Below are 13,686 nucleotides of genomic sequence, written 5' to 3' on the forward strand. Positions count from 1 at the left end.
CTCCGAATCACGATGAGAATAAGCTCAGTTATAAAAGATTCACAGATACAAACAAAACAGCAGCTGCAACAATTCACTAGCAGCACTTCATCCACAAATAACTTCAACGTTCAATGATGACTCAAGTTTCCAACTGAAGAATCTAACTGAAGATTTAACGTTCTAAACTCAAGATTCAATACTTTAACTCAAGATTGCAAATACAAGATAGAAGTGTCTAAACTCGGTATTCACAATTCTAAAGTCAAGGTTCTTGAGGTTCTAAACTCAAGTTTGCAGGTAATAAATGAAAGAGTCTAACTGAAGATTTGGCCACAATTTTCACTATTAATGGGTTTGTCTCAATAAACTCATATTTGCTGCTTTTTAGTTTTTAAGGTTGTTAAGTTTGGTTTTGGGTGGGATTGAGGAATGTAGAATATGTTCATGCAGAATAAGCCATAATATATGCTTTATAAGTACTAATAAACAGCTAATATCCTATACTGTATGTAATATGCATGCTAATAAGCAACTGTAACCCCTAAAACTCAAAATAATTAATTGGTTTGAGTAGGACAAACTTAAATTAAACTAATTAGTTCAGTCAAATGAACTTTTATGAGTATTTAGCACTTTCTTTTTCTTTCAAGTTCACAGAACTGATATATTTTAAGTAAACTGAACTGTTTCATTGTTTTGAGTTTTATGAAATTATTTATTTTAATTTCGACAAACTTAAGTTTAACTGAAACGGCTGGGATGTCTATTTCCCAGCATGCTTTGCCAATGGCATTCGAAAGGGAGATTAAATGCTAAAATTAAGTGTAATATAATGTCTTTTTTTGTGTGCAAGATTAATGTTAAGTGGGAGATTTAGTAGTGATTCATGTTTTGTTATGCTAATTTGGAATAATTTCTGATAATGTTGGTTTTAGGATAGTTACCATCATGGTGACAAGTGGTGCATGAGATTGATTTGCGAGCAAATAATAACTTTTTAGTCTTGTGCTCATACAGCAAGTGTTTCTGTATAACATACTATTGCTAATATGTTAGCAAATTAGTATGTTAGCAGATTAGATTGTTAAAGCTAGCTAGGTTTATACTAATAAAAGTGTTCACATTGAGATTACATGAAAGTTTTAAGTTAATTGTATGAATGAGTGTACTCATACATTTTAATTGTTCTCAACTTGAAATGTTTAACTACAAAATAAAAATCTGTTAGTTCTGCTTACTTAAACTTTGAATTTCATAACTTAAAAAATTTGAGGCAATTGATTGCCTTAAATGGTTTGAGTTCTGCAAACTTATTAGGGTTTACAGTGAATCTAAAGTGTTGCCCAAGATCCTAAGCTCAAAAGTATAAATTCAAGTTTTAGACTTCGAGTTCTAAACTCATTATTCAGTATTTAAGATTCTAAATTCAAGGTTCTACACTCATGAGGTTCTAAACTCAAGAATCAAGATTCTAAAGATTTAGTATTCTGCACTCTGCATTCAAAATGGAAGATTCTAAACTCAAGATGAAGATTTTAAACTCATGAGTGTAATTCAAAATTCTAGTGTCTACACTCAAGATGGCAAACTCAAGTTTCAAAGTTATAAACCCAAGACTCGAGATTCTATCTGAAGATTCTAAACTCAAGATTAAGGATCCTTAACTTAAACTCAGTATTCTAAATTCAATTTCAAGGTCCTACACTAAAGATTCAAGATTCTAAACTCAAGATAATAGATTCTTAACTAAAGATTCAGGGTTCTAAACTCAAGAATCAAGATTCTACACTCAATATTTGAGACTGCGCGGATCTAAACTGAAGATTTACGGTTCCGTCCTAAATATTTGTGGTCATGTCAGAGAGGGCGTCCCGCACACCCTAGTGGGCCAGACGGCTCTCTCTCCTCGACAGTAGATTGAATGTCACTTCAGTAATGTCTGTCCTCACTTCCCCCTTTTTCAAGCCTCTCACTTACTATTCAGGCCTTTCTTCCTCCATTCAGGTCTTTCTCCTCTCATTCACAGACCCTTTCATCCCATCCATCCATCCATCCCGAACAGCAGCATTTTTCATTCGGTTGCTATGACTCCCTAACCTCTGTCCTCTCTGACTCCTCCTCCCTCATCCGATTTCCCCACTATAAGTCCCTCTTTTTCTTTCTCTCCTCTACGTGCATTCTGTCTCTGTGACTTTTATAAGGGTCCGTCACACATTCCTCTGTTTTTAACTCTGTGATTCTCTTTAACTTCTCTTTCTGAATCCTTCTCTCTCACAAAGACGCTTTGCTTGTACAGTAATACCCATGACCCCTGTGGTCACCCCCCTCCTCCTTCCTTCATTCATTCTACATCTACTTTGTCTTCTTAAGGCTCAGGTCATTTACAGCCTCTCAAAAACGCCTTTATTCTTGCTTATCTGCTAGTTCTGAGCTTTCTGAGAATCACTGACTGTTTAAGGCCATGCCGGTCTAAACTGAATCTGTGCACATTTTTCACATTTTCTACGCTGGTTGTGAAGTAAAATCGGCAGAATTAGTTTAGAAATGGCAGAACAGAACTGGAAATACTGCACCATGTTGATTTGGTATAGATAAGATAGAAGTGTCATCAAAAGCCACATTTTTTTTTCTTCTTTTTTTGGATTTTGAAATCAAAATTTAGTTGATATTTTCAGTATAGAGTTACCAACATTTTTTTTCTTCCGATTTTCCCCCAAAAATGAATAAATAATGCAAATCACAATGAATTGCAAGATTGCCTTTGGGAAGCATTCATTGCTGCTTTATATTTTGGGAAAAAGGCTTAAAGCGGCAGCATTTTGGAACACGGTTCATGTCTAAAGTGCAGCTAAATTGACGTTCAATAGTTTGAGGTCAGTACTATTTTTTTTGTTGTTGAAAGAAATTGATACTTTTATTCAGCCAAGACACATTAAATTGCTGAAAAGTAACAGTGAAGTAATTTATAATGTTACAAAAGATGTCAGTAACACTTATACATACTTATACAAGTATACATTAATAAAGTATTTACAAATAATTTGCAAACTATTTAATCAATAGTTTATAAACTGTAGTTAATTAGACAAACAGTGAGTTCTTTCATTGAGAGAGTTCCTTCATTTTCGCTGTAGTTAACCAATTATTATTGTTTAGTTAGCTCATAGAAAGAGTTAGATAATTGTTAACAACTTATTAACCTAAATAGTTCTCACTTTAGATTAGGCCACGGAAAATGGGAAAATGTCATTAATTATGTGCTTTAAACCAAACCTTATCGGACATGATTTATAAGTGCTTTGTTACCGTAAACTTATTATAAAGTGTTACCAATATTTCCATTTCAAATAAATGCTGTTCTTTTGAACTTTCTATTCATCCTGATTATCAACATTGATAATAAACAGAAATGTTTCTTGAGCAGCAAATCAGCGTATTATTATGATTTCTGAAGGATCATGTGACACCGAAGACTGGAGTAATGATGCTGAAAAATACATATTTGATCACAGGAATAAATTACGTTTTAAAATATGTTCAAATAGAAAAGAGTTTTATGATAAAATTGCAATAATATTTCACAATATCACCATTTTCACTGTATATTGAATTAAATAAATGCAGCCTTGGTGAACACATGACACTTCTTTGACATAAAAAAAAAACGTAACGACCCGAAAACTTTTGACCGGTAGTGCAAAAATCGTACAATCTTTTCTAGGTAGGCAGCACACTAGGTTCTGGAACAGAGCTCATTTGTGCCTCACAACTTAACAGCAAAATAACATGGTCTGATAGTGAGGTAAATGGAAAATGTGGTGTGAGTAGATGTCCAGTAAACTTGATAATTAAACAATAAACTCCAAATGCTGCTCCACAATGGCAGAGAGGTGAGAAGCAGGCTAATATTCCACCACACCTCTGTTATTGCTTCTTTTTCCCCTTTATACCCCTTCAATTTCCGTTTCTAACCTTCTGTGAAAGGCTCCCAGTCATACACGCGTCCCATAAACTCTTGACTGTTGAACGTTGCACACTGCTCAGCCCTGGAGTTTACTGGAGCACCTGGACATGCCTGGAGGGAGAGAGAGAGAGAGAGAGAGAGAGAGAGAGAGAGAGAGAGAGAGAGAGAGAGAGAGAGAGAGAGACTTAAGTTATAGTGTTTCACATCGACGAGCATGACAGTGTGTGTGTGTGTGTGTGTGTGTGTGTGTGTGTGTGTGTTTGCGTGCTTTTGGGTCAAACTGTGACAGAGACTGATACATTGGCTACCATATGGAAATAATGGTGAACCTGGAAACACTCCCATAAATCTCTAGAGAGGGAGAGACAGACGGAGGCCAATGTTTATGGAGTCAGAGAAAGCCAAGAGCCCAGAAGAAGACAACGCGAAATGACACACATTTTAAGGAATGAAAAACTGACAAGACAGTAGGGTTGGGAATTAAAAAAAAAAATTTATAATAAAATTTTTTTTTAATAAAAGTTTGTCAAAACAAGAATTAAAAACTTTGTTTGAAAGATAAAAAATAAGCATTGAATTCCATTCTTCCAAATTATTAATAGAACCCTTAACCCTATAAAGCCCATTGTATCATCTTTGATACACTCGTTTCTGAGGCCTCTATATCATCAACATGATCAAAACTTTGCTGAAAAACCTGTTGCACACAATCTGCTACATGCCTTCTGACGCCTGATTGATAGTTTATATATTTTTTTGCAAGTAAAAGGCTTTTTTGTATACGTCCACCTTCAGATCGTGATTTTTGCTAAAGTAAACATAAGGATAACCTTAAGTAACTTAGGTTTACTTGATTATCCATATTGTTATTTTAGAAAAATCATGTTAAAATTTGTTCAAAAAAATAATAATTTGTCTTGTATATTTTTGCTTTGGACAAAATTGAGGTGTTTTTGAGAGTCATATATATTAACACTATGGGCCCTATTTTAATGATCTAAGCGCATGGTCTAATTTAACGACGGGAAAAATGGTCTGCGCACCTGGCGCATGCTCTAAAAGGGTTGTTCCTATTCTCTTAATGAGTAATGGGTGTGTTTTAGGCGTAACGTGCAATAAACGAATCAGAGTCTCATCTCCCATTCCCATTAAAAGCCAGTTGCGCTCGCGCCATGGTGGATTCGCTATTTACATGGCGGAAATTGCAACTGAACTGAACGCATCTCTAGCGAGGAAACGGATCAGCTCGTGCGCGAGGTTAAAGCGCAAGCAGACCATCTACGGGACAAAGTGTATGCGTGTTGTGGACCTGCCTATTAGGCGCATATTATTAACGCGCTCCTTAAATAACAAAAAAAATATTGCGCCATTGACTTTAGACCAGGTTTTTGTTGGTCAATAGCGCAGTCTATTTCAGTTTCCTCAAAATAGCAACGCGACAACAATGCACCTGAACACACCTCGTCTTCAGACCAGCAGCCCATGGGAGAACAAATGGGCTCAAACGCATTTGCTATTTAAACAACGTGGCGCAGGATGTGAAAATGATACAGTAACTGCGTCGGGCTGAAACTAGCAAACAACACTTGCGTTGTGCCTGACGTTGCATTGCACCGGGTGTATGATAGGGCCCTATATCAAACTATTTGAGCCATAAAAGCCTGATGTATCAAATATACTGTACTTAAAAACTAAATAAAACAAAAAAACGCAAATTTTTTCCTTTTAGAGTTTGCCTAAAGGATTAATGAAGCGTTCCATTTAAAAAATTTTTTTAGGCCAAAACATTTTTTTTCACATACCGCAAACATCTCCTCACTATCTGCTAGCTGCATGTCCCCCGAACACACTGTAAAAAAACGCGGTCTCTGCAGAGAGCCCAAGCTCCACAAACAGCAGCAAAAACAAACTGAGCAATAAACAGAGCGACCCGCAGCACGAAACATAACAAACTGCTCCAGCCAATAACCGACAAGAATGATGTGGGGTGGGGTTTGGGGGGTTATTGCGTGGATGAGGAGGAGGGAGGGTCTAGCTAGCCTCCGTTTTGTTTGATAATAATTCAAACATCAGCAAGAGGTTACGCCAACCGAGATCGCTTAGAGCACCTTTAAGGAACTAGAATTGTTAAGTGGAAACTGAACCAGAATCGATAAATTCCTTGCAATTCCCAAACCACTACCATCAGGATAAAACCATATGGCATCATAAATCAAACCTATATAAGCATTGAGAGTGCTAGAGCACAGCACTCTGCTCTGAACACACTAAACACAGCTCTGGTTTGGACCAGATGCTCCTCTCAAGATCCACGTGTTCATTCACGATGCCAATGACATCAGGAAACACAGCTTATTTTCTGTTGCCTTTTTCCTCTTCCTGTCTTTCCCCGTCCCTCTCGAACACGACAGGAACCACCCAGAGTGGGAGAGATTAAGAGGAGGGATGTTGCAGGACACTAAAGCAGGAGGCGGGACAGGCAGAGGCAGCTGCGCGCGGTAACGGGGGTGAAGTTAAGCAGTCGCAGGGTCACTGAGGTGTCAGACCACAGCAGACATGGCCATTAATGACCAAACACTGTCCCATTAATGCACACCAAACACACTGCGGCTATCCACAAACCTTCCCTAAATATTTACAACACGTCTGCAACGTCTGAGTGTGTTTGCTCGGGAAAACGCAAGCTCCGTTTATTCAAGGGGTTTAGTGCTCATACTCTTGATCGTTGATTTACTTCAATTAATCTGTGGATTGGGTGCTTACGGCATAACTTACGACATACATACTGTATATTCGTACATTTAATTAGGCTACATCAATGCTGACGAATATTTATAAACATTCAGGATATTGGGTAAGGTTTGAAGTGTTTGAAACCCCAGAACATATGATTGAATAAAGATATAAAATGACAAATAATAAAAATTCATTTATTTACCCTCATTTTGCTCTAAACCCAACATTCATGTTTTCCTTAGTTTTCAGTTAATCTCCTTGCTTTATTAAATAAGTTGCATGGTTCCTAACCCTAACCCTAACTCTAACCCTAACCTATTAAGTTTCCTAATCCACACAACCCCAGTCGACGGATAAGGGTCTTCTCTAGCGAAAGTTTTTCCTCCAAAAGCTTAATTTCTATTCTGCTGAGGAAAGAAAGTCACATGGCATAGGGGTGAGTAAATAATCAGGAAATTTTGAGGTGAACTAAGTTAAAGTATATTTTTGAAGTATGCTTTACGTAGTAAGAATACTAAAATCTATGGAAGCTTGTTTCCGCCATGGAATAAAAAAAATCAAAAAGGTAATTGCGACTTTTTAATTGCACAATTGCGGGTTTACATCTTGCAGTTCTTTCTTTTTACCAACCGTATTACTGTGAGTTTATGGGGCCCTATCATACACCCGGCACCAGGCGCGACGCAAGTGTGTTTTGCTAGTTTCAGCCCGACGCAGTTATCATTTTCATGTCGTTTACGTTGTTTATAGCAAATACATTTGCGCCCAACATGGAAACGAGGTGTGTTCAGGCACATTGTTGGCGCGTTGCTATTTTGAGGAAACTGAAATAGACTCATACTACTAATGCGCTCTTTAAATAACTAAATAAAAAGAGCGCATTAGTAATATGAGCCTATAGGCGGGTCCACAACGCGCATACACTCTGCTTACACACATAGGGACGCGCAGTAGCACACAATTATTGTTGTGTACATAAAGATACGGTGAATCCGGCTTGTCCCGTAGATGGTCTGCTTGCACTTTAACCTCGCACACGAGCAGATCCGTTTCCTCACTAGAGAAGCGCTTTTTGCACTTGCAAATTCCGCCATGTAAATAGCAAATCCGCCATGGCGCGAGCGCAACTGGCTTTTAAAGGGAATGGGAGATGAGACTCTGATTGGTTTATTGCACGTTACGCCTAAAACACACTCATTACTCATCAAGAGAATAGGGACAACCCTTTTAGAGCATGCGCCGGGAGCGCCGACCATTTTTCCAGTCATTAAACTAGTAAAAATGGATTCGGACACGACCTAAGTGCACTTGCGCCGTGCGCTTTAGACCATGCGCTTAGACCGTTAAAATAGGGCTCTATATCTCACAGTTCCGTTGTGAGTCTGAACGTAGCCTAAATGGTTTGGTAACACTTTAGTTTGGGGACCAATTCTCACAATTAACTAGTTGCTTATTAGCATGCATTTTACTAGGATATTGGCTGTTTATTAGTACTTATAAAGCAAATATTAATGCCTTATTCTGCATGACCATATTCTACATCATGACCATATTCTACATCCCTCAATCCCGCCCAAAACCTAAACTTAACAACTACCTACTAACTATTAATAAGCAATAAATTAGTTTATTGAGACAAAAGTCATAGTTAATAGGGAATATGTGTTCTTCAAACTAAAGTGTGACCAATGGTTTTATATCCTTTTAAAGAATTATACAAGAAACCATAAAGCTAAGCATACCAAATGAAACCAGGCAAAAGCATTTGTGAGAACCGACCCAAAGGAGACTTTTACATGCTAAGAGTGCAGAAGGACGACACAGAGCTGATATATAGTGGATATTTACCAGTCAGAGAGTTCAGAGGAGCTCCTGTACTGAAGAAAAACTAGAACTCAAGCTGAGAGAGAGAGAGAGAGAGAGAGAGAGAGAGAGAGAGAGAGAGAGAGAGAGAGAGAGAGAGAGCTAATGCTTTACTGCCTTTCTCTAGGCCACATTCACTTCCTCGTTAATAGGGCCACTGTCAAACAGGGGCACACACGGGTCAGACTGCATCTGCGCGCGCGCGCACACACACACACACACACACACACACACACACACACACACACACACACACACACACACACACACACACACACACACACACACACACACACACACACACACACAAAATAGCAGCTCAATCGGATCTTATTTCCAGGGGAAGCCAAGCGCTTACAAGCTCAGTGGGAAATCATGGTGTAGCGTACACTCAAACACACACACACACACACACACACACACACACACACACACACACACACACACACACACACTGAATGTATGGCTGGCTCAGATGCATCCATGGCGGATAAATGTGGTGGGAGCTCAACATTTTTCTCACACATGTTGTGAACACTAATGACACAACAGCTGTCACTCACTCACACACACACACTTTCTCCACACACATCTTTCCTCTTTGTCCCTGAATACCTCATTCTTTTGTTTTTCTCAGTGTCCAGCTGACAAAAGCAGTTGGTCAGTGTAAAGTTAACACACTTAACAAAGCAGCACGCTGAAACATGCACAATAACACTTCAAGACAACAAGAAACTAAAAACACCTGAACAGACACAAATGATATGTGCACACAAAGATGTTTCCATGTGCACATATTCTATGTGCCAAACTTGGCGCAGACGCTGATATTTATGTGGTCAGAAAGTGAGATTCAATTCTGGTAGCTTGTAATGTAAATCGATGAGATGTTTTTAACAGTATAGCAGACTGATGGCTAAAAGTGATGCCCGGAGTATTTGCTTTTAATGATGCGGTGTTGTGGTTGCCAGGATATTTCTATGTGGTTGCTAAGGTGTTCTGAGTGATCGCTCAATGGTTACTTACTGGCCCAAGTCAAAAGAGTCCACCCACAAAATGTTATGTAAACGGAGCAAGATGAGTTACTTAATAGAGTTGAATTCTTAGAGCAAGAGCCTTGTGCGAGAGTAGAAATAAGAGTAATATAAATAGAAATAGTGATGCTTGACTGAGCAAACGCCACTAACTAAATTACACACAAGCTCTCAGTGAGGGTGTGTGAACATGTGGGGCTCATTTGTGCAGCACATAAAGAATGTGGACTATACACTTTTTTCTTTGTGTCCACGTGTGTGTGTATGTGTGTGATGAAGTAACATACACGTGTTTTTAATATGTGGGTAATGACATACGTCTGTAAGTTTGTGTCAGTTTGCTTAAAACTAATGCAGAGTAAATCCAGCATGGATATGTATGTGTTAAATAAGGTTAGTGCTATAAAGTGCTAAAATTATTTTGTGCTTCCTCTGTATTTTAGTCTTGATTTCCAGTACAAATATCTAAACATTATGAAATTAAGATACAATTACTTGAGAAGCAAATGGCATAATATAACAAGTCGTTTTCTGAAAAATGTGTCAAAATTAAGTGACTTTACACTTGTTACATAAAAATATCTGCCAGTGGGGTGCAAACAATAAACTTGTTTTCCCTTTGCAATAAGTTTACTTTTCTTAACCCAATGGCAGATTTTTCTTGTTTTAAAGGTGCTCTAAGTAACTTTTTTTACGTTAACCGAACAGCTTTGGAGTAATTGGAATAGTTATATTTTTCGGGTTGAATTGTGGTCGTCTCGCACCCCCCGAGCGCCTGTGAGCGGAAAAACCACACTTGCAACTTTGGGCCGGCGGGCCGCCGGCCTCCGCGTCAGAAAGTATCGCGTGATATCAAGTCTCGCGATGTAACGAATTGCTGTACGAAACTGCACACGTACATTTATATGATATCATTCTGAGTATCATACATACCTCAGTTGACATGGCTCCGTGCGTTCGCCGGCGGCTTCTCTGAAAACAAATGCACGTGACCAGAGGGAGAAGATGGGAGGGGGGAAAGTTGCCAATGGTTTTACGACAGTTTTCTCAAATATCTATTCCGAAACTATAGGGGGAGCTCTAAAACGAAACCTGCGAGAAAACAGCGAAGACATTTCCAAACCTACTGAGTGCTGCTTTAAGCATTAATAATTAGTTTGGATAAATGGATAAAAGTTTGAATAAACTTTGGATAAAAGTATTTTTTGCGGTCTAGTAGAATAGGTTTTCATGCTTGAATGTTATTTTTCACATTTTTCACATTGTTGCAGCACCTCTATTCCCAGTCTGGCAGTAACTCTTCCCAAAGCCAACTATGGTCGCAAGTATGTCGTTACCAACACAATTCATCAGAACATGCGACCATAGTTGGCTAACGATGCTTTTTGGAAACGCACCCCAGTTTAGTTCCTTTATGAAGCACAATGTGCTCTGATTGGTCGACTAGACCAGTGTGTTGTGATTGGTCAACCGCTTCGAGGATGTTTGGGAAATGTCACTCCCCTTACCATAACCGAGAGTTTCACACACTACTAACTAACTCAACCAGGCCACGGCCCTTTAATTTGCGTATGCCTTGGGGAGCAATTATAGCCTGACAAGCCAGACCCACATCAATATGTTGGGTCTGGGAACACCATTGGCAGGGCTCAAACCGAGGGGCGGGATAAACGGTTGTCTTTCAAATTCCCTCTATTAGGCGGATCTTTTGTGACGTCATTGTTTATGTTTGTCGTGTTGCATCATGGGAATCGTGTGGCAGGGAACACCGCTAGATACCTGTAATTTGATTGTTTTGCACGTTTATAGGAGGATTTAGAGAAGAGGATGGTTCACTCTTGCTGTGTGGTCGAATGTACGGGTCGTTGGGGGCCTGCTAAAAAGTTTTTCGAATTCCCTCCGAAAAGGATCGCGAAAAACGAAAGAAATTAAATGGTTGCGTGCAATTAGGCGATTGAACCTGGACGCTCCGAAGAAAGCCTGGATTCCTGCAGCTTCTGATCGAGTTTGTGAGGCTCATTTTGTTCATGGTAATTCTTAGTGACTATGTATTTATAGAAGATTGAATAAAAAAAATAAAAAAAACTGTGTCAAAACAACTGAGTCATATGTTTTCGTGTTCTGATTCAGGACTCTTTTAGCACGATCACTGCTTTCTGTTTGGCAGAAAAGATCGGCCCAACTTTTCGAGAAACAAAATAATCATAGGCCTCCAGACTTTTGAAAGCTTTTAATCTTTCATGAGTGAAGGGTCCAGGGGTTTCTATTAAATGAGAATAAATGTCTCTCCAGCAGATTGGTGGCCAAGACACGGGTGAGTCGGACCAACGTTTTTTGTCATCCCAGATCTCATATGGGCTTTGAATAACTTTGATTTTGTCACCAATACAAATTTTGAGCTTCTCTCCAAACCTCCTCCGGTTTTCAGATGTTAAAGTGCTTATATATTGTGGATTTCGCCCGCTAACTCTCTTGAAAGTGCTCGTCGCGTCTTTACAGCCTACCATACTGTTTGTTTTGTTGCCACACAACCACTCGCGCATGTGTACAAAGATGTCAACAAAGATCCTCCTATAGGATAGCGCTACAACCAACCTGAGCAACGAACAGAGATGACGTAGTCAGAGCCACTATGCATGCGTTTTCCCACCAGCGGAGCTAGTTGATAGATTCAACTTTTGCCGTATCGGGAAAACTCTGAACACATCTTACTTTTTAAGAATTACTTCAGTGCCGTTCTTTGTTCTTTTCTCAAAGAAAAGCTTGACTCCAAGTCTTCCAGAGTCACGGCCAAAGCCGATTCAAGCGTGGGACCGTCGCAACTCTCCCGTCATTATGTTAAGCCCGCCCACCGACTCTATACACGATGTGATTGGCCTGACTAGAGTTTGGTTTTTCCAGCTCACAAGCCAACTCCACTGACACTGCCAACGACACTGGCTGCAAAATAAAATTTGCTGCTGCTAGGGTGCGTCTAGATTTCTAGGCTAGAGGAATTATTCAAATGAGGAATATTGTGATGTGTTCGTTGACGTTAGAAAACTCAAGAATACAATGGGGGCGTTTCAGGGAGTTCAGAAACAGTGACACTGATATAGAGAATAACTACCTTTGGAGAACTTCATGTTCAAACAGCATTACACACTAAAGAAAGATGAACATGTGTAAAAGCATACTAGGACCTTATTAAGTCATTTTGGTTCTCAAGTTTATCTTGATTAAAGGAAATTTGGATATTTTTACTGGAAAAAAAGACAACAACTTTTTTTTGTAGTGTACAAAAAGAGAGAATAATCAGAAAAAGAAAAGAGAAGATGAAGGAAGGTCAGGGGAGGAGAGCAGCTGTAAAACAGTGGTCCTTTACAAACTCAACCTGAAGAGAAGAAATGCAGAGAATAAACAGGAACGTTTTAGGCCTCCCACGAGGACAACTAAAGAAAAAGGCAGAAGGAAAAAGAGGGAGAAAGAGAACATCAAAGGGAAACTAAATGAACTTATTCTGAAACACAAGTTTAGCTAATTTAATATTAAAGTGATTTACTTTAATAATAAATTAGCTAAACTTGTGTTTCAGAATACATTCATTTAGTTTCCCTTTAATTGGATAAACAGTTTGTGAAATACAATGCAAACAAAATATTGCAAAACCCCACATGGGAATTGAGTCATTTGCGGCGGGTCGTTTGCACAGGTGATGGACAGCTGTCCGAACAAGTCCCAGCTGAGATCTGAGCTCATTTCCTGACAAATTCCTGGTATATTGTCCCATATCAGCATTATGACCTAAATTCTTTAAATCCCCACAAAGGAAACTCTCTCCAACCCTTTAAAGCACAGGAATTTAGCAGCATCTGTAATGTATTTCAATTTGAAAACATCCCTTCAGCATGAGGACAATGATTGGACACGGACACGTCACATGATGTGCATTTGATAAAATAGACCCTCTGGTCATATTCAAGCTGTTGTTAAAAGGACTAATTCTCCCAAAAATGTGAATTCTGTCATCATTTACTCACCCTCATGTCACTTCAAACCAGTATGACTGTATGAAAGAGACCTTTAGCAGAATGTTGATGTTGCTCTTTTCCGGTTAATTTATTTTGG

The 13,686-nt window shown here is 38.9% G+C and overlaps 1 protein-coding gene across 2 annotated transcripts in view; it reads right to left on the reverse strand.

Moving 5' to 3' along the window:
• The window catches only part of adamtsl4 (ADAMTS-like 4), a 78,263-nt gene that overhangs the window by 44,017 nt on the left and 20,560 nt on the right, over positions 1-13,686 (reverse strand). For both annotated transcript variants that reach the window (XM_079624953.1, XM_079624954.1), the window contains exon 5: positions 3,955-4,057. In XM_079624953.1, the coding sequence (XP_079481079.1) occupies positions 3,955-4,057 (103 nt within the window). The remainder of the gene's footprint in view (positions 1-3,954; positions 4,058-13,686) is intronic.

Source organism: Phoxinus phoxinus, assembly GCF_949152265.1.
Source record: "Phoxinus phoxinus genome assembly, chromosome: 10".
In the NCBI taxonomy this organism is placed as follows: domain Eukaryota; kingdom Metazoa; phylum Chordata; class Actinopteri; order Cypriniformes; family Leuciscidae; genus Phoxinus; species Phoxinus phoxinus.